Source organism: Notolepis coatsorum (assembly GCF_963971535.1).
Source record: "Notolepis coatsorum genome assembly, chromosome: 20".
Taxonomy (NCBI): domain Eukaryota; kingdom Metazoa; phylum Chordata; class Actinopteri; order Aulopiformes; family Paralepididae; genus Notolepis; species Notolepis coatsorum.
The window spans coordinates 55,682,507-55,708,037 of record NC_140184.1 but is presented as its reverse complement, the minus strand read 5'-3'; the positions used below and the strand labels follow the sequence as shown (position 1 = coordinate 55,708,037).

Genomic DNA, 25,531 nt, shown 5'->3' with positions numbered 1-25,531 from the left:
TATAGGGTTAGGGAATTTGTTCAGAGTCCTCTGAGATGTTACAGGTGCCAGGGGTTTGGTCATATAGCAGTTCTGTATCGTATGGCTCTCGCTCGGCGTCACTCTCTGCACTGTCCTCGCACACGTGCACGCGCACTGAATAACGACCACAATGTACCTTTAATCCCAATATTTGTCTGACCACACCCCTATCAGCTTACCCATATAAGCAGGGGTGGGGCCACCCACTCGCCTCCTTTCTCGCTTTCACCACAAGGAAGTGCCTCGGTAGATCCCCACTTGAAGTGATGTGATGGTAGGAGAAGAGTTGGAAAACAAGGATACGTTGACATCATATCTTTATTTTCTCTCTCACTATTTTCGAGAAAATACGGCGATATTGTCTTCGTACTGGAGTGTCTGGAAGATGATGATCATTCTAAAAATCTTCCACCGGTTTTCGTATTGGGAGTTCGCGCCGCTACATGCTTTTCCAACTGCAGTCCTTGCTGTGTGCTGGTTGCGGTAAAGACACAGCTGGGCTGTAGGACGCGCCGCTGTTGTGAGAAGCGGTGGGTTCCAGGTTTGGTGAGTTATGTTTTGCTGGCAAGCTCCACTTGTCTGTTAGTGCTATGGGGGCTGGTTGACAATGTTTATGAAAACCGGCCCCAGACTAGGGTCCTTTGTTCAGCCTCTTAGGCGACAGAAGACCTTGGTCTGAAGCCCATTATAGTTTAACTAGTGGGCCACGACCATTAACACTGGTGATCCCTGTGTTTTCTGGACGAGTGGATGTTTTCTCTGTCACCGTGAGCCCCATCTTTCATATCCAAATGAGAGTATTCCTCACGAGGAAATATGGGCATAGATGTTCGGTAGCGGAAGCTCTGTGTTCGAGTCAGCTACAGGCCATTTGGGTATTGTGCTGGCTCCGTCGGGTGTTGGTAAAATCACCGTTGTAAAACTGTGTTAACATCTTGTTTCTCTTTTCTCTTAAAAAGTGAGGAGGGTTTCAGAACGGCGGCCTGTCTGAGTGAGTGTTATATCATTGTGTACAAGTTCAGGTGATAGCTGTTTAGCTTACGTACTAGTGGTGGCCTACTGTTAGCCAGTCAGCTGTTAGCTGCGGCGCTAGTCTGCTGTGATCACTAGGTGGCCTACCTGGCTAGGCTAGGAAACGTTAGCTTGCTGCTATCGGCCGAGGCCCAGCGCGGGGTGGCTCCGGCCCCTCGCGCGCCGCCGCGGTTCCCAACTCCCCTCTCCCTCACGGGGAGAGGCGGGGGGGATTCGAAGTCTCCCCTCTGGTCGCGTGCGCCGTTCGCTCGGCGTCTCGCGGGCAGGGGCGGTAGCGACCGACGGTTAGAGCGGCCGTTAGCTTAATGCTACTCTGTTGAACGTGCTTTGATTATAACATGTTTTAAACACTCTTGACTACGACGTCATCTTTGACAGAGGATGTTCGTCGAACCTGCCCTGGGCCAGGACGGCAAGGACTGCGTCAACAAGGGGGACCGTAGCGACGGTATGGAGCGGTGACGCTGCCCAGATCGACAACACAGAACGGCTGTGTTTACTACGGTGCCTTGAGACTGCACTTCGCTTGATCTACGCTCCGGGTAGGCAAGGTTTGGCCAGACCTTGTACACTTCTTCTGGCTTTCCCTTCTAAATGTTTTGTAAATAACGATGTTTTCCAAAACGAGTGTTCCTGCACTACATTTAGGATACGACGCGAGTTATGTGTGAATTGTCTTGTCACTGGTATTTAGCTTCTCCATGCAAATCGGGTTGTTGTTACAGATGTGAAAATGATCTGGTTTGTTGTGTTGAGAAACATCATGTGTGTTTATATGTACCGTGTACTCACAACTAAGGGGGTTAACTAACCTATAAAGCTATGCTTAGTGACAAATGAGTAAAGAATGATTATTTTCTCAGCCTGTAATGACAATGAACAGTGTGTTCACATATTAACAGGTTTTCCTGTTTTAACTGGCCGTATTAAGGGTAAAGTAGGAGGATTGTGTTTCCCCCCGGTTCCCTGGGGACTTCTTCATCCTCCTTTCAGACATGTTGCACTACATTGTGTCACTGTGTGGTAGGGATACGATGTAACCCTTAGCTTGATTGCTGAGGTTGTGCTAAAACTGCTGGAGAAACTTTATTTTCCTAAAAGAAAAGATTGTTTGGTCGCTTTCGTGTGTGCTTAGCAAGGCCTGTGGCCGATACTAATTGAGAATTATGTATTCTCTCATTATGAAAAACGGCGTTCCTCTGTTGAGTGTTTTTGCCATTTTTTGTAGGTGATGATGGGTTGTGTGTGTCATGTGACCAGTGATGGGAATAACGGCGCTATAAGTAACTTCGTTACAAACGGCGTTCGTTTTTTCAGTAACGAGTAATCTAACGGATTACTCTTCCAATCTTAATAACGTCGTTACCGTTACTCCAAAAAAATGCGGCGCGTTACTATGAATGAACCTGTTTCTTTCATCAGACATATCTCTGCGCCGAGAGGCAATAATAATGTTCTTCCTTGTTTAGTGGACAGTGCGCGAGCCAAGCATACATGCTGACGATTGGCTGAGGTTGAATACAATGTCATGGTAAGCCAATCAGAGGTAGAGGTGGGCGGGTGTCTAAAGCATCCAGAGTCTGACACACAGCGCGACAAGACAAGCGATCACTGATCAGTCAGCATGAGACCGCGGTCCGTGTAGTGTACGTTTTGAGCCCAAAAACGAATCCAACGAACAACACAAGCGACTCAAGTCAACATGAGACCGCAGGTCCATGAGCGTTTTGTGTTCACTCTTTGCAGCGCAGGGCACTGAGTGGCCCTACTGCAGTGCTGACAGCCTTATCAACAGTGCTGCACTTCCTGGTTTAATAGCACATGCTTCAGGTGCTCAGAGATATTATATCTCTGTATGTCATGCTGCATGCATGTCTTAAATGTCATGATTAGATTAGTTTAGATGATTCGATTAGATTCTTATATCTGTATGTTGTGTATGTCATTGATTGATTGATTGATTGAAAAGTTTATTAACAGATTGCAGAATGGGTACAGTACAGTACAGCTCAATACATACAATTGTTAAGGGGATGCAGACCAGAGAAAGACTTTCGTCATAAATGTCATGAATTGAAAATGGGGGACCCTGATGTAAACAAGACGAAACTCTTTCTCTGGTCTGCATCCCCTTAACAATTGTGTGTATATTATTGAGCCGTACTGTATTGTACCCATTCTGCAATCTGTTCATTAAAATGTTCAATCAATCAGTATATATTTGTTATTTATTTTTGGTATAGTGCTTAACAAGCATAACTTAATGTTGCCCAGTTGTGGCCTGTTGAGGGGCAATACATATCAAAAGTTCCAAAACATCTATACTGTTTGTATTTTTATGATCCACTATATAAACATAGTAATTATAATATCTACATAGCCTACATGGCATTTGATTGGAGGCTAGTCTCACTTTGTCCCACAGCAACATTAAAATAGTTTAGATTTGTGTATGTTGTTTATGTAAAAAAAAATCTTGAAAGTAACGCAATAGTTACTTTCTGAAGTAACTAGTTACTTTTATAATTTGTAACTGAGTAAGTAATTTAGTTACTTTTTGGAAGAAGTAACTAGTAACTGTAACTAGTTACTTTTTTAAAGTAACTTGCCCAACACTGCATGTGACCTACAACTGGGTTGGACTGGCCACAGAAGCACATGTGTAAGTTGGTACCGGGGCTCTTGGAGAGCCCTCTCTATTCTGTGTTTTTTCCTTAGTAAAAATCAGATAGCAGGTTAGCTCATGCGCTGTGTGAAGCTGTCAGACGCTTCATAGAGCTGACTATGACTGTGTCATACTCTCTTTTTGTCATTACATCGTATCATGGGTGTGGGGTCGTAAAGGGGTGAACTGGTAACCTTTCCTCCCCCTTTTTCTGTTGGTCAGGGGTAAACCCACCTGTCCTTCAAGGTTCCTGTCACGTTGCGGTTCGGCACGTTACAGGGTGAGGGGGGGGGGGAGGGAGTTTCCTGGTCCCACGGCCTGGAATATTGGGCGTGTGCACCGCAGAAATTCCCTCGCCATAGAGTACGTCACCGTGCGCGTCTCTGTTGGTAGGACTTCCGTGTGCTGTTCAGGTCCATGTGATGGATCTGTTTCGGGGGGTGGTCAGGGCTCCTCCTCACCAAGCTCCTATTCGGGCCTTCTGTGAGTTGGGACTCCTTCCGTGAGGAGGGAGCCTCCTTCAGAGTACAGAGCCTCCTCCTCAGATTGTCAAGGTGAGTGGACCCTCTAGAAGGAGTCCTACTCTATTGTGTATGTATTCGATTCAATTCGATTATTGAGTGTGTATGGGTTCAGTGCCTCCTCCCCGGAGAGCCCTAAAACCAATTGTTTACATGGCTCAAGGTGCAATATATTATTTTCAATCTGTACAGCTCGCGTGGGAAGTCTCTCTGGGGATTCCCGTCTCCTTCCTATGGGAGGGTGGTGGGATGTAAAAATGTGAAAAATGTTTACCCCCGGCTGTGTAGACTGGGATACATACTGTTGGTGCTTCCTTCTTTTCTACTAAAAAGAGTTGGAGTTAGGAAGTATCACACCCCTCTTGTCGTTCCCCTGGGCGCCTTGGGGATTCAATGACAGGTCTAAATAGCCTGTTCATTGATGTGGGTGTGTCCCGACGCATGTATAGTGCTAGCTCGGGGTGTTCTGTAAACAGGCGACTGACTGGCACGCCTTGGTTGCTTGAGGTTAAAACGGCATTTTTATAAAGCAACTGGGATGGAGGTTTTTCCTCTTCCGACGACCAAATCCGACGACCTGGTTTGGTTATCGACGGATTCTCGTTCATATCTGGGGGATGATGACGGAATGGATCTGAACATATGTAGAGGGGTCTCACGCCCTGGGGGTGGGCCACCGGGCGCGGTTCGCCCGAACGTCTGGGTGGCGCCTTCTTTTCATGTTTAAGATCAACACGCATATCTGCCCCTTCTCCTGGAGTAGGCATGTCGGCGTGGTTAGGGCACGGGACTGGTTCTGGTCACGCTGGTCCGGATCAGTTGAACCCGTTGTCCGCCGGGGATGCAGATCTGCTGTTCTGGTACCCTGAGGGACTTGGGCTTTTTTCGGGGGAAAAATGCCAGGTCGGTCCGGGTGTCACAGGGTTAAGCGCTATGGAGACCCTGGTTGGGTAAATTTTTTACTCAGCACTGTCGTAATGGCTTACGGCCATACCGACCTGTACACGCTCGATCTCGTCAGATCTCGGCCGCTACACAGGTTGGTCCTGGTTAGTACTTGGTTGGGAGACCGCCTGGGAATACCAAGTACGGTGTGCTTGGGGCTGGTTCTCCATTCTTTTTCGCTCCTCTCTCACGCATGGCGAAGAAGGGCCTGTTGGGGTGGTCTTTGACCTCTTCTGGTGACCCTGTGCTTCCCGTATAGCCGGGCCCGGTCCGAAGTCATGTTTCGTCGACCCGTAGGCCTGGGTTAACCCTTTTTTGAAAACTGAAACACTTGTACTGCGGTATAGCCGGTGTATACCCGGAGGTGTGTTTGAGTTTTTTTCTTGAGGGGTTTATAGGAACAACCACCGCATTGGGTAACACCAAGGTGGTTGATTCCCTGGTGTGTTGGAGCAGTGTCAACTCCCGGGTTCACCGGTTGAGGGTGCCCCTGCACGTTCATGACGTCTGCCAATCGTGTCAGCCTTCTCTGCCTCAACCCCTCTGGGTGGGGGCTTTTTAAATGGAGGCTTGGTCATGCAACAACGCCAGCTTCCGTCCCTTCCGCCGGGGCGACTGTGTTCAGCTGTCCCCTCTGGCGCCTGTCTCGTCCGCAGTCTCCAGGCTAGGGTTAACAGCCTGTTGCCTGGTTTTCCCCGGTGCGCTGCCTGCTTCCGTTGGTTAACCTTTTTTGTGTGCTTACGGCCATGCTGACTGCCTGTTCTGCAGGGTCAGTGTGCCAGGCGGTGTACTATTGGGGGGACAGGGCCCGCTCGGCTGAGGGGCCTTTGTCCGAATACGCTGGCGATGTGGGGGGCGGGGTCACTAAGTGCCCACCTGGTGGGGTCTTGATGCTGGCATCATGGACTTCTCCGGGCCCCCGTTCCAGGGGGTCCAGTCCCTTTGGTGGGTCTGGGTCTTCCTTCGCGCTCCGCTGCTACGGCCTTGCCACAGGGTTGGGTTTGCCCTTGACCCCGTGATTCTGGGGGCAGTAACGAGGTTGTTCCCTCCGTTCGTTCCCGGGTGGCATGCGGGTTGTGCGTGTGTGTAGTCGTGGGGTCAAGCCACGGTCTGCTCACCCTGTGCGTTGAGTTGCTTGAGTGCCTCTTCGCACGGTCGGGTCCGTCGCCCTCCCGTGAAGCCCCCAATAGGGGGGGTGCCCTCCATTAGGGGGGGTCGGGGGGGCTCGGCCCTCCCTGTTCTGATGGTTGTGGGGGGCTTTCAGCGGGGTGTATTTGTCGGCCGATGGCTCTCGCTCGGCCTCCCTTGTGCAGAGAGTGACGCAGAGCGAGAGCCATACGATACAGAACGTTAGGTTATGACTATAACCAAGTTCTGTTAGTATGCAGCCCTTGATCTCGCCATGTGGTGAAAGCTTGGGAAGGAGGCGAGTGGGTGGCCCCACCCCTGCTTATATGGGTAAGCTGATAGGGGTGTGGTCAGACAAATATTGGGATTAAAGGTACATTGTGGTCTTTATTCAGTGCGCGTGCACGTGTGCGAGGACAGTGCAGAGAGTGACGCCGAGCGTCACCATACTAACAGAACTTGGTTATAGTCATAACCTAACGTTTCATGTAGGAAGGGACAGAGGTGTGCTAGATGTGGCGGGGAGCATGACTATGGGAAGTGTGGGGAGGGAGTGAAGCTGAGGTGTTGTAGTTGTGGAGGGGAGCATAGTGTAGCGTTTAGGGGGTGTGAGGTGATGAAGAGGGAGGTAGTGGTTCAGAGTGTTAGAAGGGAGGGTAAGTTATCGTATGCAGAGGCAGCTAGGAGGGTAGGACAAGGAAGTCAAGTTAGGGTGCAGGGGTTTGTAGAAGGGCAGTTGGCAAAAAGGGTAGGGCAGGAGGATAGAGAGAGGGTGTGGGAGGAGAAATTGAGTATTGTGGGCTTCGTGGCAGGGGTAGTTAATACTGCGGCAAAGATTGAGGGTAGAACAGATAGAACGAAAATGATTGTTAGGATAGCGGTTCAACATTTGGGTATGGAAGGTCTGACATTGGAGGAGGTGGTTAGGGAATTGAATAAGGGGGCAGCGGGTGACCAAGGAGTACAGAGTCAGGCAGCAGGGGGCAAGGAGTGTCTCGCAGAGGGGGGCTCAATCGGGAAGTAGCAGCATTAGTTGCACTCCATGAAGGTGAGGGGAATTGGATTTTGTAGGAGGTAAAGGATACCAGTAGATGGCGGCACCAGGGTTTCCGTTAGAAAAAATTGTTGCCGGCCTCAGTGTCCGGTAGATTTCAATCTACCGGTCAAATGAGAGAAATTCCGGTCAGAGTTTATTGAGCTTAAAAACAATTGATAGGCAAAAGAATGACAACAAAACAAAAGAATGACATCATCAAGGCATGTAGATTTATAATATTTTTACTTAAAACTAGGCTACTTTTGCGTATAAAGTCATTATATTCCAAATAAAATAAGTCCAGAGACTCGTGCTGCTGCCGACTTTAAATCAAAGTGTCTGTGGGCAGTCGCCCGACATTAATAAACAACAGTCTGTTATAATCACGTTTTTATGAGCTAACGAATTCCGTTATATTGGACATTTGTATTAATTATATCAAGCGAAGAACTGATAAATTTGGCAGAGTGAGACGGCAACATTATCATGGGTTTGCGTGACGACTCTCTCTCTCCACCTCCCAATGACTTATTTGCGAGAGTATGTCGATGCAGAGCAGCAGATTCAGCTGTTATTGGCTCTTTTCTGGGGACCGCACAGCAGCGCCCCCCACCCAACATTGAATTGCAAATGGCTGAATTGGAGTACTGCTGGAGTACTGCACTGTGCTGCTGCTGCTCCGGCTCTGCAGCTTCACAAAAGTTTGCACACCCAGCACTAAGCTCTCGCTGACAACGTCGTTGTCATTATTAGAAGCAACGATGAAACAAATGTAATGATTGTTTCGTTCATCGCATAGGCTATTTAATTTTAGCCTATTTTAATACAATTCAAATAATCAAATTGTGCTTAGACTCAGGGAATTATTTTCACCGGACATTAAGAACGGTGAAACGGAAACGCTGGGCGGCACATACCCTAACAAGTGGTCGGCTACCGTTAAACCTCAATCAGAAGAAGAAGCTGGGAGAAGCTGTGTCGAGAAACTCCCTTGAGTTCAACCAGCCTGTAGTTTATTATCAGTGTCAAGCAGTGAGTGAATCGTATTGTATTTTGAGTGCGTTATATAAAAAGTGTGCTCATTTTAGAAACTAAAATGTCTCCAGTGCTCTGTGTTGGGTGAAGTACCCAGGGGATAGCTTATTCGGTTAGGGATGCACAACCTGAATGAGACTGGCGTAGTAAAGTACAGCTATGCTTGAATTTATGGAGGGGTCAAGTATTATTGTAAAGGTATAGGAGAGGTCATGTTTAGTGGGAGTTTAGTTAATTAGAATCCCCATTAGTTACTGCATTGCAGCAGCTATCCTTCCAGGGGTCCACAAAAAACATTACATTGTGACAACTTACAACAACATACACATAACATTACAGAATAAACAGGGCAAACACTAGAACACAGGCATGACAAGACAGGCTCCAAAGGAATGCAATAGTTATAATATAATATATGACATTGAATTAATTCAAGTGGAGAGTATCCAACCAGGGTTAAGAAGGTGAAAATACTTTTCTTTACAGTTTACTGGGTATCTGCTAACAGGAGAGTAAGTGACTTTAAGTTACTTTTCTTTACAGTTTACTGGGTATCTGCCAACAGGAGAGAAAGTACATCAAGTGAACCTTTATGACGTGTATAGGGATGTGGGAACAGAAAGCACCGGCGAGCTAGCCAGATGCATGGAGGATCGGGATGACTGGAAGCACCGATGGAGGGCCCGTCCGAGGACGACCTAGATAGATAGGACAGATACTGTGGTTTACCTACTTTCAGGTATGCACTGGCCCATCACAAACCTGAAGCCCTCGCAGCACTTCCTCCTGGAAAGAAAAAGACACTAGCATCAGTCATTCTGGAACCCAGGAATCAAATTTTTTTGGCAGACAATTCATAGGTAAAAACAAGCATGAATTTGATAGAATAGCCCTGTTTTTCAATGTGTACATAATGTAAATATCTGTAGATGACAGCATTTACTCTGACACTCAGGCTTTATGCTGGGGAGCAGACAGGGAAGCCATAGTGTTAGAACTCTCCATAAGCAGAGCAGGCAGGGTGGTAGAGATAGTGCCAAGGTCACCAGCCACAGACACCAGTGAGCGCTGTGGCAGTCTGGTCATCGCTTATAGGGGATGGGGGCAGGGTAGAGAGAGAGAGAGATTTGGGTCGTAGGTCAGGAGACTTAGAGGCATTGCGCGGTTGCTATGGGCGGTCAGCCGTTGCTAAGGACTATAGTTTATAGCTGGGAGTTCTTCCGGTTTGACTCAGACTACGAAACGAAGCGTGGACATGTAGACAGAGACCTCAGGAGCTAGAGGGTGGGGGAAGGGAAGCTGACACGTGGCCCCCACCCTCCGGTTGCCATGAGCCAGCTTCGGCTAACAGGGAAGGCTTTTTGGATAACACTAGGCTGTGACAACCACCGGGCTAATAGCAGGAGAGATCATTAGAATAATGAATTAAGACTTTTTTCAAAGACCTCTAATGAAATATCAGTTTATTTTTTTATCCACTTTTTCTCCTTATTTTCTATTTTTCTCCCATCCCAATTTCGTGTATCCAATTCTCCCCTCCCCTGTCTTGAACGTTGCTCGACTATGCCCCCCACTGGTCGGTTGTAGAGAGGATATAAGCCTTGCATCACGTGTTCCCTCCGGCACACGAGGAGGCAGCCTGTCACATCTTTTCGCCTGCCAGCGCGGACTCTCATTGGCGAGGTGTCCCATGCTGTGCAGGTGTGTCTCAAGAAGATCTCATGTCTCGTAATTTTTTGCGTGGTGTTATTCACTGTCAAAGATGCAAAGAAAAATCATAATTTATATTCTCCTTTGTTTCATCACAATTTACTCAATTTACACAATTTACTACCTACAGTAGTAACAGACACAATATTTCGGACACTGCGAATATATTCCCTGAGATCCATAGATGTCCCAAGATACCAAGAACATGCAAATGGACCTTGTAGAAGTGGAGCAATCTTCCAGTTATTTTTAGATGTATTATCAGAAAATAGGGCTAGGGCTTAACAGGTTAACCACTAACGGAACGCACAGGTACAGGTAACCACTGAGAGGTTACCTGTAATTTAGCATAGCCTCATAGTATGGCGAACGCAAAACGACAAGCCAGAGCTAGAAGACCCCCCCCCCACACACACACACACATACACACACACACACCCTCTCTCTCTCTCAGTGCAGAAGGGGCTGTCTCTCGGAGATCAAATTTATTATATTTTATGGCATATAGAACGGACATTCAGACACAGCAACATGCCTCCGAACAAGGTGTGATTAACATGAAGTGATATATTTTCCTTGGCATGAAACAGTAATGGAAATAGTCAACAGGAAACGGGAAATAGTCATGAAACCATTAGGGACCTGCATGACGCTTCTTTCTCTATTCAATAAAGTTTTACCCTGAGGGATGATTTACAATGAAATGCTAAAAACTGAAAAGTAGGTAGGCCAGCTGTAGTTTACATAGCTTGCATAAAACTGTCTCGAGGTTCCAGAAGTTAAAATCTGAAGTATTTCCAACCGGGGCTTGAGATTGCTCAGAGTGCAAATCACTGTATTCAGGACCGAAGGTTGTGGTTGTTGTTGTTCATCATACTACTGGCACATTCTTCAGCTCAATGATGTTGCATTCATGCAGCGCAATCTGGCCCACGTCCACCGGGGGCTGTTCTTTTCACAATCTAATATAATAATTTTATATTTATTATATAATTAGGGCTGTCAGTTTATCGCGTTAATTAGATTAATTAATTACACAGCAAATTATCGCGTTATGAAAATTAACTCAAAATTAATTACAAAAAAAAGTTTTTTTTTTTTTTTTTTTTTTTTATAATATTTTTTTTGTATCTCATTCATTCCATAAGAATGTAGAATACACATTTACAGACTTTTTTCTTTTTTAATATGGTCCATTTGCATGTTCTTGGTATTTGATTCTAGGGACATCTATGAATCTCAGGGAATGTATTCCCAGTGTCAGAAATACTGTGGGCTAGATCCACAAAGAATGGATTGTACGGTGCAAGTTGCACCCTTACTTACAATTCATTATGAATAAAAAATGGGGGACCCTGATGTAAACAAGACGAAAGTCTTTCTCTGGTCTGCATCCCCTTAACAATTGTGTGCCGTACTGTATTGTACCCATTCTGCAATCTGTTAATAACATTTTCATTCAATCAATCAATCTGTGCGGTGATTGATTCAATGAAAATTTTATTTTGAGTAAATTGTAATGAACCAAATGAGAATATCGATACATTTTTTTGTATCTTTGACTGTGAATAACACCATGCTCAAATTGACCAGACCTGAAAAATCTAAGCAAATTAATAGATGGAAGATGATTAAACAGAAGGTTTTGTAGATACAGTACTGAATTCTGCCATCCGGACACATGCAATTTGAAATATGATTATAAAATATAGAATATCAGGCATAAAATGGTTATGCGATTAAAATGCGATTAATTAGATTAATTAATTACAAATCCTGTAATTAATTAGATTAATTTTTTTAATCGCCTGACAGCACTATATATAATATATATATATTTATTTATTTTAATTCTTTATTGTGTTTTTTATATTATTAAGTCGATTATTCATTTGAATATAGAATATTCGTTGACAGCCCTACTTAACAGTAACTGCACACTACATCACCCCTGAGTGGAACATGGAAAGCCAAACTTTCCCCCACTGTACCAAAAATCCGTACCAAACCGTGACTTCAAAACAGAGGTACGTACCGAACCGTGGTTTTTGTGTACCGTTACACCCCTACCATGTTGGCAGGTTCCTTTCATCTGTAGCTTTATTATATATGTTCACTAAATTAATTTGCATTTTGGATATAGTCTCTATGTGAATTCATGCAAAGGAAGTTATGCAAAGTGGCAGAGAGAGAGAGAGAGAGAGAGAGAGAGAGAGAGAGAGAGAGAGAGAGACAGCCAGATAGCACAGCAAAACATATCCAAAAGTTTTTTTACTAATTGAATTTGTGCCCCCCCCCCCCCCCCCATAATTTTGCCTTGCATGACGCCCCTGGGCAGAGCCGAGGCAGTGGGGGGAGCCCAAAAAAGAAAAAGGGCTTGGGCCGACCCTGGTATAAGAGTGTATGAGAGATATGGGGTAAGTGATGTAGATAGAGCGGAATTAGTGAGTCACGTAGTACAGAGTGTATGCTGGTAATTTGGTCATTCCTCCCTTTTTGTTCCACTGTAACAACAACATTTAAATCATACAACAAAAATGCTATATAAAACAAACGATCAAAAATAAAATCTTTCACATGTTCTACCTAGCAATATAGACCACATTTACACACCTGCTATTAACATATGTATCTGGATATCTTATTTGGATAATGAAATGATCAGATCTCTCCTTTGTGTTTACACCCGTTATTTATTTGTTCTCGTTGCCTGCATTCTGTCTGTATTGTGATCAGATCTAATTTCTCACAGGTAATATGCAAACGTCCAAAGCATGCAAGGAGGGATGGCTATATGTTAGTGGAAATATGTTAGTGGTAATATGTTAGTGGTAAACATATTGGTATTTTCTTTTATGAACACTAGGCCTATCCCCCATTCATGTTCATACTGATTTGTTGCTTATCTAAGCAGGGCGTGCGCTGAGTTCTTCAGCTGGCAGTTATTATCACCTAGTACCTCCTCTGAACCAGCCAACCTATTATTATTATTAATATTATTATTATTATTATTATTATTATTATTATTTATTATCACCTAGTCTAGTAACGTTAACCTGTACAGCCACTGGACCAGACAACTTATTTGTATATTTTATTCACAGCAGTAAAGTTTGTTTAATATTCTGATATTCACGGCTATTAACACATTGTGCGCCAAAAACGAGTATACTCGTTATTTCCCGCCATGCGTTGTGCGCCAGAAACGAGTTAACTCGTTTTTGGGATCAATATTAATTTTTTTCGCCATGGCATTCATAATTCATCCAGCCTTCATCCGATGCTGCAGCTAGACCCTGTTCTGATAATGCAACGCCTCAATACCACCGCCTGGTGGATGTCGGGCGAGTTACACTCCAAGCCAAACCGGAAGTAGCGCTCGGTGCATCTGGGAGAATCCTCTGGCAGTAATATCTAGATACACACTTGAGTGCATTGGGATCGCTTTCGAAACGCAATAATCAATATGATTTCGGCATTTATTGCGTCATACAAACGGGAAATGGATCTAGCAGATCGACGTCAAATAATTGGAATATCTTTCCTCCAGTCTCATCGGTGAACAGTAAGAGGAATCTAACGTTATTTTCAGCCCGATTGTTTATTCATTTCACGGTAATCCATCTGATCAACGTATCAACCCATAGTAAAAAAAGACGCTACTGACGATCAAGGAATTATAAACGACCCCCCCCCCTTTCCTTCACGCATGATGAAGCATAATGTATACCGATCATATACATTTGAATTTTTTAATATAGCGTGTATAGGAAATAAATGCCAATCGATAATCTATCATATGCGTCAGGGCCTATAACTCGCGTTTTAGGAATTACGGTATTAACACGACAATGTATGAATGAAAAAATATAACGTTCCCACATCCGGAACGATAGTTATATATCAACTGGCTATCGCGTCTCGCTCTGCCTACTGAGATATAACCCATCATCTCTAGCACCTAGTGTGCTCCAGGAAACAAAACAAATGTACCCACTTGCACATGACCACGCCACTCCCATGTGTCCTATATTACGCCGGAAGTGGTCACGCCTCACCCTTCCTCATTCGTTTCCAACGCGGAAGCAGCTAGATGCACTTCGGAACTGTACATTGTTATGAAGCAGAAGGAGAAATTACACAATGTTGGGAATTCGCCAGAAGTTCGCCGGCCCCCGGAACCTTCTCGGCACGTCCTAACAGCGCGGCGGTCCTGTCCTGTGTTTTCCTCGTCTCGTGACAGCGGACCGAGGGACGTCGCACGACGGTTAGCAGTCAAGCTAAGTCGCGCACTGGTAGGGCCTGCGCTAGCAGGCATTGGTAATGGCATGTGTGATACTGCTCGTTGTCTCGTGAGACGACCGAGTGATGTATTGGCGCAGGGGGCGGGATATTTGGGAAAACATGGTCGTCATGACTCTTTTGGATGTTTTTCCAAGTATCCTAGCGTGCAGCTAATGCTAATGCTACAATGTTGGGGCGCCGTTCCCCATGTACCCCGCCGAGGGCTGTCTTTACTGTCTTCCCTCCTCTTAACCATTCATGCTGATGGTCAATCGGTGTCTAATGTTGGGGGTTTAGCGGGGGCTTATTTACCCTTTACATGGGTGGATGGGCTGACGACAGGGCTCAGGGCAGGTGTGCTTTTTGTGAATCTATGAATTGAAAATGGGGGACCCTGATGTAGACGGGACTAACGTTTTCTCTGGTCTGCATCCCCTTAATTGTGTGTATTGGGCTAGCCCATTCTGCAATATGTTAAGAGTTTTCGTTCATTCATTCATTTATCCCTTCACAGGTGCACACCGCAGTGGGGGTTGTTACATGACTGCTAGTGGAGCAGTGCTTCACTAGTAGTAGACTTTGGTCAGCAGCCACCACTGGTGTTCCGTGCTTAGTGAAGCAGGTGGCATCAGTCCTTTGCCCTGACATGGTGAAACGGTGTCCCGCCCGGCCGAGGCCATGAGGCGAGTCGGCCCGGCAGGTGGCTGGTGGGCTGATGAAGCTTATGCCGCCGCGGTACAGAATTTAGCAGCAACTGACAACATTGCTCAATTGGCTGCTTTTCTGTCAAAAATGGTGTCGGGTGGTGGGGCCTTAGGGCCAGCCGACGTCAAAACCATTGCGCGAGGTTTTGAGGTTATTCAGCATTTGACCTAGCCGCAAGCTATAACTGCAGGGAGGGCTAGGATGCTGTCAACGGTTGTTCACAGGCATCTTTGGTTGGAGCAATCTCCCCTTGAGGAGGGGAGGGGTCTCCTCCTCAGGGCTCCTCTCTCCGCGGGTGGACCTTGGTCTGTCCACGGAGGCGCGGGCGGTATTTGATCTGGGCCCCCGGCCATGTTCCCCCGCCTGAGATAGAAAACAGGTGATCACAAGGCCGACAGCCTCGGCGGCCCGAGGGATCGGCTATATTAGATGGGCACGCCGTAAAAAAATCGTTGCCATCTAGCTGTGTCTAGCACGCTCTCCGGTTACTCCCCCCCCCCCCCCCCCGCTACACTACGGGACACAGGACTCTGATTTGTTCCCTTTGGCTGCGGGCTGCGTTCTTCCAGTGAAGCGCAAGCGGCACATTTCGCTTCTCATGGAAACAGGGGCTGACACCCAGTTGCTAGCTAGGCCTGGGTCTGTCTATGAGAATGCTGTGCTTTCAAGCGGCTCCCACACCACACGTCCTGCATCTGTGTTTGGTGAGCCTGGTGTTGTATCTGTCGACGGAGCAGGGTTCCCTGTATCTAAAAGATTTTGTCAGAGGGGGAACTCTAGGCCCAGGAGGTCGCAGCGTGGGTTCCCCCCAGCCCCGCCCTCGCCAGGCCGGGTATTACGTTAGTGCCTCCCCCGTCTGGACTTCCGATCGCGCGGTGGTCAGCAGGCACGTGTAATTTGGGTGGTAGTAATATCACTACAGGGCTACGGTGTGTAGAGACCCACCCTATCGGGCAGTGTGAGGACCATACTGGACCTGTCCCATGGAAGGTTCAGAATGTTGACTGTCACCCACCTGTTAAGCGCTGTCAGGTGGGGGACTGGTTCACCTCCATAGACCTGAAGGATGCATATTCGCATCCCGATCTTCCCTCCTAGGACATACCTACGCTTCCTTTTTCAGGGCTTAGCGTACGAGTACCAGAGGCTGCCGTTCGGCTACTCTCTGGCTCCTCGCATCTTCACCAAGTGCGTGGAGACCGCGCTGGGGCCTCTGCGTCGTCAGGGGATACAAATTTGATTCTACCCTGGATAACGTTCTGGTCCTCGGCCGGTCAGAGAAGATCGCCAGGTCTCATACCAGGCAGGTGGTGGAATTCCTCACCAGCCTGGGTTTTGCTGTAGACTGGAACAAGAGTACTCCTCTTCCCAGTCAACGGGCGGAGTACTTGGGCTTATTTTTAAGCTCAAGGTCTATATGGGCATCCCTCTCAGAGCGGCCGCGAGTGGGTGTTCTCGGCGCGCTCGGGAGGTTCCGTCCTGGCAGCACGGTTACGCCGCTGACCGTGATACGCCTGTGCGGTATTATGGCATCTACTCAAGCTGTGGTCCCTCTTGGCCTCCTCTTCATGAGGAAGATACAGAGGTGGGTTTTTCAGTGTGAAAATAGACCCTGTGAGAGTCAAGTGGAAGCTGCTGAAGGTTCCCATGTCAGTACTGGGGGACCTCGCCCTCTGGGGGGGCCTGGGGCCCTCACCAGCGGGGTCACCATGGGCAGCAGGCTGTCACACGTCACAGTCTTCACCGACGCCTCCCTCATGGGATGGGGGGGACGTGTCGGACCGACGCAGTAGGGGGCAGCTGGCAAAAACCATGCTGCCCGGTCTGCGCTACATATCAATGTGTTGGAATTGAAGGCAGTGCTTCTAGTCCTCGGACGGCTCGGCCATCATGTGATGGGCGAGCATGTTCTGATTAGGACGCACGGCGTCGTATGTCATCAGACAGGGAGGAGTACACTCCTCCCGTCTCCACCGGGCGGCGGCCAAATCGGTCCGTGGCCGCCCGGGATTCTGTACGCATTCCCCCCATACACCCGATAGCTCAGCTGTTGGGGTGGGTACGTCAGGAGCGCGGGACTTTGATCCTGGTCGCGCCGGGCCGGGGCACGGCTGTGTGGTTCCCGGCCCTGATTCAGCTCTTGGTGGCCCCGCCGTGGCCTGTTCCATGGTCACCGCGGGCCATCTTTTCAGGCACGTGGAACTCTGTTCTGCCTCCTGTTCTGGGGCAGCCCCTGATGGCGTGGCTGCTGGAAGGGTGAATCTGGTGGGGATGCGTCTTAACTCTTCTGTGGTTAACGCCATCCGGAACGCGCACGCTCCGTCCACTACCGCGGCTTTCGCAGGGAAGTGGCGTATGGTTCGAGAGTAGTGTGAGGTTGGGGGCTTGGACCTGGTGTCATGCCCCCTGGACTCGGTTCTGTCCTTCTCCAGTCTATCCTGGATGGGCGGTCGGCCTCGACAGTGAAGGTATATGCCGCAGCTATATCTTCTTGTCATGTGGGCTTTGAGGGCAGAACACTGTTCAGCCACCCTCTCGTGGGACGTTCTTGCTTGGCGCACGGCGTCTCAAGCCTGTGGAACGTTCTCTGTCTCCGAGTCGGGACCTCCAACTGTTCTGGAAAGGCTGTTGGGGGCCCTGTTTGAGCCTCTTGAGCAGGCGCCATTGGAACATCTGTCTTACGACCGCGTTCCATTTTTGGGCCATCACCTCCGCTAAATGTGTGGGTGAGCCATGTTCTCTCTCGGTGCGGTACCTGTCTATTTGGGCCGATAGCAGGCGACTCTGTGGCCTGATCCGGCCTTCGTGCCAAAGGTTAACTGGAGCTCTTGTCGCTCTTGGGATATTGTGATTCAGGCGTTTTATCCTCCTCCTCACGCTAGTGGGTTGGAGTCGAGCCTTCACCTGTCGTGTCCTGTCCGTGCACTGGGGGTTTACCTTAGTCGCACGCAGGGTCTCACGGCTTCCGATCAACTTCTGTTTGTTTGTTAAGGTGGCCCTCGCGCAGGTGAGGCGCTGTCCAAGCAGCGCCTGTCACATTGGTTGTGCGAGGGCATTGCCCTTTGCTACACGTTGGCTGGACAGGTTCCCCCCGGGGGCGTCAGGGCGCACTCCATTCGTGGTGTGGCGGCCTCTGCTTCCCTGTTAGGGGGGGCCTTGGTGGAGGACATTTGTGCTGCAGCCTCCTAGTTCTCCCAGAGTCATTTTGTTAGGTTTTACCTCATGGACTAGACTCGCTCTTAGCGCCCTGTGGTCCCTTGGATGTTTTCCGCTTATGGAAATCGAACTGTGAAGGGTGAGGCGTGACCACTTCCGGCGTAATATAGGACGCATGGGAGTGGCGTGGTCACGTGCAAGTGGGTGCATTTGTTTTGTTTCCTGGAGCACACTAGGTGCTAGAGATGATGGGTTATATCTCAGTAGGCAGAGCGAGACGCTCAGCCAGTATCATATAACGTAAGGTTATGTATATAACCTAGTTATATGAGTACTGGCTGAGCGTCCCGCTCTTAAGCCTATCGAGATATCCCTTATCTCATGTACCTACTGTACTCCACTAACGAAAAACAAATACGCCCACACCTGCCGGGTCCCGCCCCTATGGAGGCGTAGCCTATAAGACACTAGGCATGGTCACCAAACACTCTTCCTCGCCAAAAAACCCGTTTCCAGGAAAAGATTCCTCAAAACGGGGACTCAGGGCCGTTAAGAGCGGGACGCTCAGCCAGTACTCATATAACTAGGTTATATACATAACCTTACGTTATATTATCGTACTTGGCCATCGCGTCCCGCTCTTAAGCCCATCGAGATATGGGGTAGAGCGGACGCGAGGCCCGACAAATGCACCCCCTGAGGACCCATAAGCCCACATCAAGGGGTTGGGGAGTCCCGTCACCCCATCCTTCCTAATGAAGGGGGGGCGCAGTCAACTCCACCCGAGTGCGAGCAAGAGGGAACTAGAACCCCTTGAACACACAGCACAGGCGGAACCACGTGTGAACTAACACACTGTGGCCCATACCCACACACTCCTGCTACCCTACCAAAGGACGGGAAGCAGGAAAGGCCACAGACCCCAGAACCGCCTGGGAGACAGAACCCCCGGTCATGTCCATGAGGTAAAACCTTACAAAGGGGCCCGGGGAGGACCATGAAGCTGCAGCACAGATGTCCTCCACAGAGGCCCCACCCAGCAGAGCGGCAGAGGCAGCCACCCCACGAGTGGAGTGCGCCCTGACGCCCCCAGGGGGATCCAGCCCGGCCAACGTGTAGCAGAGGGCAATGCCCTCGCACAACCAATGGGACAGGCGCTGTTTCGATAGTGCCTTACCGGCACCAGAACCACCGTGACAGACAAAAAGCTGATCGGTAACCCTGAGGTCCTGAGTACGGCTGAGGTAAATTCCCAAAGCACGGACCGGACATGACAGGTGAAGGCCCGCATCTAACTCACTAGCGTGAGGGGGCGGACGAAACGCCTGAACCTCAATATCCCTGGAGCGGAAGGAACTCCGGATATTCTTAGGCACGAAAGCAGGATTAGGCCGCAGAGTGGCACCGCAATCGGAACGAAAAGACAGGCACTCTGGACGTACCGAAAGAGCACAGAGCTCACCCACGCGTTTAGCGGAGGTGACAGCCAGCAAGAACGCGGTTTTGAAGGACAACTGTCCCAACGGCGCTTGCTCAAGCGGCTCAAACGGGGCCAAGGACAACCGACCGAGGACCAATTGAAGATCCCAACTCAGAAGATCCCAGCCAAAGAGCGTTGCACCGGCTTAACGCGTCGAGCGCCAAGCAGGAAACGCTTCACAAGAGGGTGGCTGAACAAGACATCCCCCTCAAACCCCTCATGATAGGAGGATATAGCTGCTGCATATACCCTCACCGTCGAAGCCGACAGTCTACCAAGGAGAGACTGAAAATAACTAAGGACTGCATCCAACATTGTACATGTGTCTATACTAAACACTGTGACCTCTATTTTTACTTCTATTTTACATGCTATACTATTTTATTTCATACTTATTTTGTCTAGCACAGTCTCTGGAGCGTAACAGAAAGAAGCATTTTGTATAAAAGTATTCTGTACTTCTATATGACAACTAATAAAGAAACTTGAACTTGATAGAGGCGCTGTTTTGCCTTTTTCACCACAGAATCTATGTGTGTAGACCATGTCAGGTCCTCTGTGATGTGGACTCCCAGGTACTTGAAACTGCTCACCCTGTCCACGATAGCCCCGTTTATCCACAATGGCGTGTGTGTCCCCTGCTGTATTCTCCTAAAATCCACGATCAGCTCTTTGGTTTTACCAATGTTCAGGAGTAGGTTGTTATCCCGGCACCAGTGTGCCAGTTCATCAACCTCCTCCCGATAGGCCTTCTCGTCATTGTTAGAGATCAGCCCCACCACCACTGTGTCGTCCGCAAACTTCGCTATGGAGTTGGAGCTGAACCTGGCCACACAGTCATGTGTGTACAGTGAATACAGCAGGGGGCTCAGAACGCAGCCCTGGGGGGACCCGATACTCAGGGTGATTTTGCTGGAGGTATGACCCCCCACCCTGACCGCCTGGGGCCGGTCACTTAGAAAGTCCAGGATCCAGGCGCTCATGGCGGAGCTCAGACCCAGATCGATCAGATTTGTCAACCAGTCTGGTGGGGACTATGGTGTTGAAAGCTGAACTATAGTCAATGAACAGCAATCTCACATAGCCCCCTTCTGACTGTCAAGGTGAGATAGTGTGTTGTGCAGTACTTGGGAAACCGCATTGTCAGTGGACCTGTTTGCCCTGTATGCAAACTGCAGTGGGTCCATGTTACTGGGGAGGGAGGCACAGATGTAATCCTTGACCAGCCTCTCAAAACATTTCATGACCACAGGTGAGTGCCACCGGTCTGTAGTCATTAAGGCCTGTTGGAGAGGAGTTTTTTGGCACAGGGATTATAGTCGACATTTTGAAGCAGGCAGGGACCACGGACTCAGCAAAGGCTTGAATATGGATGTAAATACTGGGGCCAGCTGGTTTGCACAGGACTTAAGTATTCGTCCTGTTATCCCATCTGGGCCAGCCGCTTTCCGAGTATTTATACCCATGAACATTAATCTCACGCTGTGTTCCGTCAATGAGTGTGTCCGCCCCCCCCCGTGGATGAGCCCCCCCCTCCCGCGGCAGCCAGCGCGTCAGTGACGTCATTAGCTGGTGAGCTAACATCACCACTGCTCGCTCCAAAGCGTGCATAAAAGGAGTTGAGTTAATCCGCAAGAGAGGCATCGGCACTCACTATTGAGGGGGGGCTGACTTTATAATCAGTTATTGTTCGTACTCCCCGCCATAAGCCTTGTGTCATTCTGTGCCATCTGTATCTCCATCTTGTTCGCATATCGCCGTTTAGCCGCCTGCACCTCCTTGCGTAGCATATAGGCTGCTACCTTATACTCTTCCATATTTCCCGATGCACGGCCCGAGTTGTAAGCAGTGGTACGAGCATTCAGGGCCACTCGGATGGAATTGTCCACCCGCACTTTCTTTGTGGGGACAATACCGTCAGTTAATGTTGCTATAAAGCTAACAACAACATCAGCATATTCACTGACGTCACTGGAGCTTGACTGTAACATCCCCCAGTCGACATCCTCCAGTGCGTCTTGTAGCGTGGCCTCTGAGCTCTCGGACCATTGCTTCACCTCTCGCAACACAACAGCCTCTCGGGCTCGTTGTTGGTAGCTTGTCAAAAGAAATATGGCGTTGTGATCTGATTTACCTAGCGGAGGTGCTGGTACTGCCTTATAGCCCTGTTTGAAAGGGGTGTAGCAGTGATCCAACGTACCCCCCCCCCCCCTAGTTGTGCATTTGATATGTTGGTAAAAGTTTGGCATAACTTTTTTCAAATTAGCCTTATTGAAGTCACCGGATGTTTGTTTTGGTGTTTATTCAATGAGTCCTGTAGGTTGGCCAGAGCTCTGGCGGTGTCGGCTTGCGGTGGAATGTAAACAGCTGTTGTTATTATGGCTGTGAATTCCCGGGGGAGATAGAACGGCGACAAAGGATGGATAAATGTTCAAGGTCCGGCGAACAGGAGCGGGAAAGAATCTTTACCTCCTTGGGGCTACACCAGCCGTTGTTAGTGAGGAAGCAAACTCCTCCACCAATGGACTTTCCTGACTCTTCAGTTCGGTCAGCACGGAAGACAGAAGGAATCCGATGGGATGATGTTTTGATCCGGTGTTGCTGACTTCAACCATGCCTCCGTGAAACATTGGATATTACAGTCCTTCACTTCTCGTTGGAATCGAATCCTTGCACGGAGATCATCGTAAAATAATTCAGTTCCACGTCCAAAATATGCATTAAACAATCACTTCCGGTTTAGCATCAGCATGTAGTGGTCGCATTGGTCAGAGCTCCTCTCCCGTTATTAAAATTTTTGCTTCAAAAACCACTTTTTACAACACCAATGTGTTTAAACCTCGACGTATATATCAACTAAGATCTTCAACTAACTATATCGACAGAAAGAATCAAGATGACAACAAGAAAAGAAACAGCGGAAATAAAACGCTAAGCTAATAAAGACCTTAACCGATAAGGTGGATAAGGTTGACGCTAAGGTTGATAAGGTTGACGCTAAGGTTGACGCTATCAAATAATCTATCGAATCCAAAATAGAAGATTTAAGGGCAGCGGCTGGTGAACATATCGAGCGCACTATTGTAGTGGAAGCCACCTTGGCCGAACACACACTGAGATTCATTAGGGGCGATGGGGCTTTACATGACTGCATCGTGGAACTAACGGATAAGATAGAAGACGTCAACGAGAAGCTAGAGGATAAGATATATGACAACAACGAGAAGCTAACGGCTAAGATATTCGAAATCGAACATCATTCCCGTAGATTTAATATCCGTATAGTGGGACTGGATGAATCAGTTAACTGCACACACGACTCGTTCGCGACAGTGTTAGTTCAAATTCTAGGACCAGATATCCTCTCTACACCACCTATAGTGGATCAGCGCTACAGAATTGGCACCCGAGACGACAACAACAATAAACCGAGAGTGATTATTGCTAGCCTACGTCAAGCTGGAATAAGAGATGCGATTATCCGGGGCGGCACGAAAGAAGAGGGGAATTCTGCAACACAACGGGAAACTAGTGTATTTCTACGAGGATTATTTCAGCGAGGTTGTAAACCTACGAGCCCGTTACAAAACAGTGATGCCTCGTCTTTTTGAGAAAGAATTCAAACCCACAGTACGCTACCCTGCGAATCTTTCCATCATGGATAAAAATGGAATGAGGGTCCAGCTTTCCTCGCCTGGAGACGCAGAGGATTACATTGTGGTAGGATTGTGGTAGGATTACATTAGTGGCAGGAGGACGCGACTAGCGGCCTCCAGGCTCCACAACAGGGGGCAGCGACGGCTGCCAGACATAGATCTAGGTCTTATTGGAACCCAAGGAGGACAATACACTACCTAAAGCATACTGCACCTTGTGACACTGTGAATACTGGAATATATATTTCATATTTCATTAGTTAGATGTAAATTATAATTATATTGACCAAATTGTTTACCCCATGCTCAGTATGCTCAGTATATTCTTACTGTATTTATTTCTGTATATTTTATTTCATTTCATTTTATCCTATTTTATTTTACTCTACTCTTATCCTAGGCAACTTGATTTGATTTGTGTTATCATTCTAAATTGTGACCTGTCCTGTCTAAATGTTTAAATGTTGAGCGATTTGCAGTGTCTAATTTCCCACGGGATAATAAAAGTATTTATATTCTATTCTATTCTATTCTATTCTATTCTACATGAGGAACCCACAACGCGGAGGAGGCTAAGTCTTATTATTTTATTTTTTATTTTTGTATTACTTCGTTATAACTTAGACTTAGATTTATGGGTTTTATGCAAGTCATGTGAGGAGCTATGCTGTTGACATTTTGGAATACTATGGACTTTTTCAACGCTCTGTGTCATATTGGAATATTCTGGAATAATATCACTCTGTGGCATACAGAAAGCCCTGGAACATAAACAACAATTTGTGACCATACACAAGAACCAGATCCGGAAGAACAACAACATTTACAGCGGAATATTACTGCCCACCCCTGTTTGGGGGACGAACTGCATACAAGTATTTAAAACCTTCCTTTTCATCTAGGTGTTTAAGCTTGGCAAAGTTATTTTAAGATTTAAGCAAATGTTCTCTACTCTTTGAGGTTTCTATAATTTAGTTCTATACATCTCTTTTATTCTTCTGTGTGTTTTAACTTATACATGTTCATATAAGGTTTAATTGAATATACTATGATATTTGAGGCAAATTTTTATTTTAATTAAAATTTTATTATTTTAACGGGAGAGTGGCTAAGCCACGGTTGACATTCTATTTTTTTTTTAGAATTAAGAGTTTTAGATCCTATGGCAATTTGCATAGGAAAGTTAAGGATAAATGGCTCATTCTGGGCTAACTGGTCGTGTAAGGGAGGGGGGGATTATATGTATGGGTTTATATGTGTGTTTTCAAGCTCGGCTCTCAACAGGACCTCAATAATTGGATATATATCTATTGTGAATTGGTACTCCAGACGAATTATACACAAGAATACAGCAACATGTTTAGATTATGGCTAGTTTGAATATAATGATTTGGAATACTGGGGGACTAAACAAACAACATAAACGCAAAAGCGTGCTTACACTGATGAAAAGCAAACAGGTTGATGTGGCTCTTTTAAGCGAAACGCACTTTTTAGTGGATGACAATGTAAAGCTAGCGGACAAAATATATCATAACATTAGCTACTCATCTTTTGGAACGAGATCCCGTGGGGTTGCTATAGTCGCGAAACAGAAGTTGAATATTGAATTGTTGGACGTATGGTCTGATGCGGATGGTTGAGTAACCATTGCTAAAATAGAATACAGTAACAGGAAAATCGCGTTGGTAGCGGCTTATGCCCCAAATCTTTACGACGCTAACTTCTACGCTACACTCACTAGAGCAATGTTGGACCTTCTTGAGTATTCATTTATAATTGGCACGGATTTTAATGCTAATTGGGATCCCTTGATGGATAAATCTAATCCCACCAATTCCAATGATCAGAAACATGCATCTAATGCACTAAAGGACTGGGCCAAGAATACAGGTGTAAATGACCTATGGCGATTACTCAACCCAACGGCCCGAGAGTACTCTTTTCGCTCTGCAAGACATAGGACATTTTCCAGAATAGATTATGTTTTTGCATCCCCTAGACTATTTGATAGCTATGACGTGGAAATGGTTCCCAATGCACTATCAGATCACAGCTATCTACTCCTGAAAGGTTCATTTGGTAGACTGTCATCCCGAGCCCCAAGATGGCAATTTAACTCGACACTGCTGAAAAACAATGAATACATTATACAAT

The 25,531-nt window shown here is 47.3% G+C and overlaps 1 protein-coding gene across 1 annotated transcript in view; it reads right to left on the bottom strand.

The window, feature by feature from the left end:
* The window catches only part of LOC311247104 (collagen and calcium-binding EGF domain-containing protein 1-like), a 178,632-nt gene that overhangs the window by 42,770 nt on the left and 110,331 nt on the right, over positions 1-25,531 (bottom strand). The window contains exon 3 of the mRNA XM_084337416.1: positions 9,117-9,169. Coding sequence (XP_084193542.1) covers positions 9,117-9,169 — 53 coding nt within the window. The remainder of the gene's footprint in view (positions 1-9,116; positions 9,170-25,531) is intronic.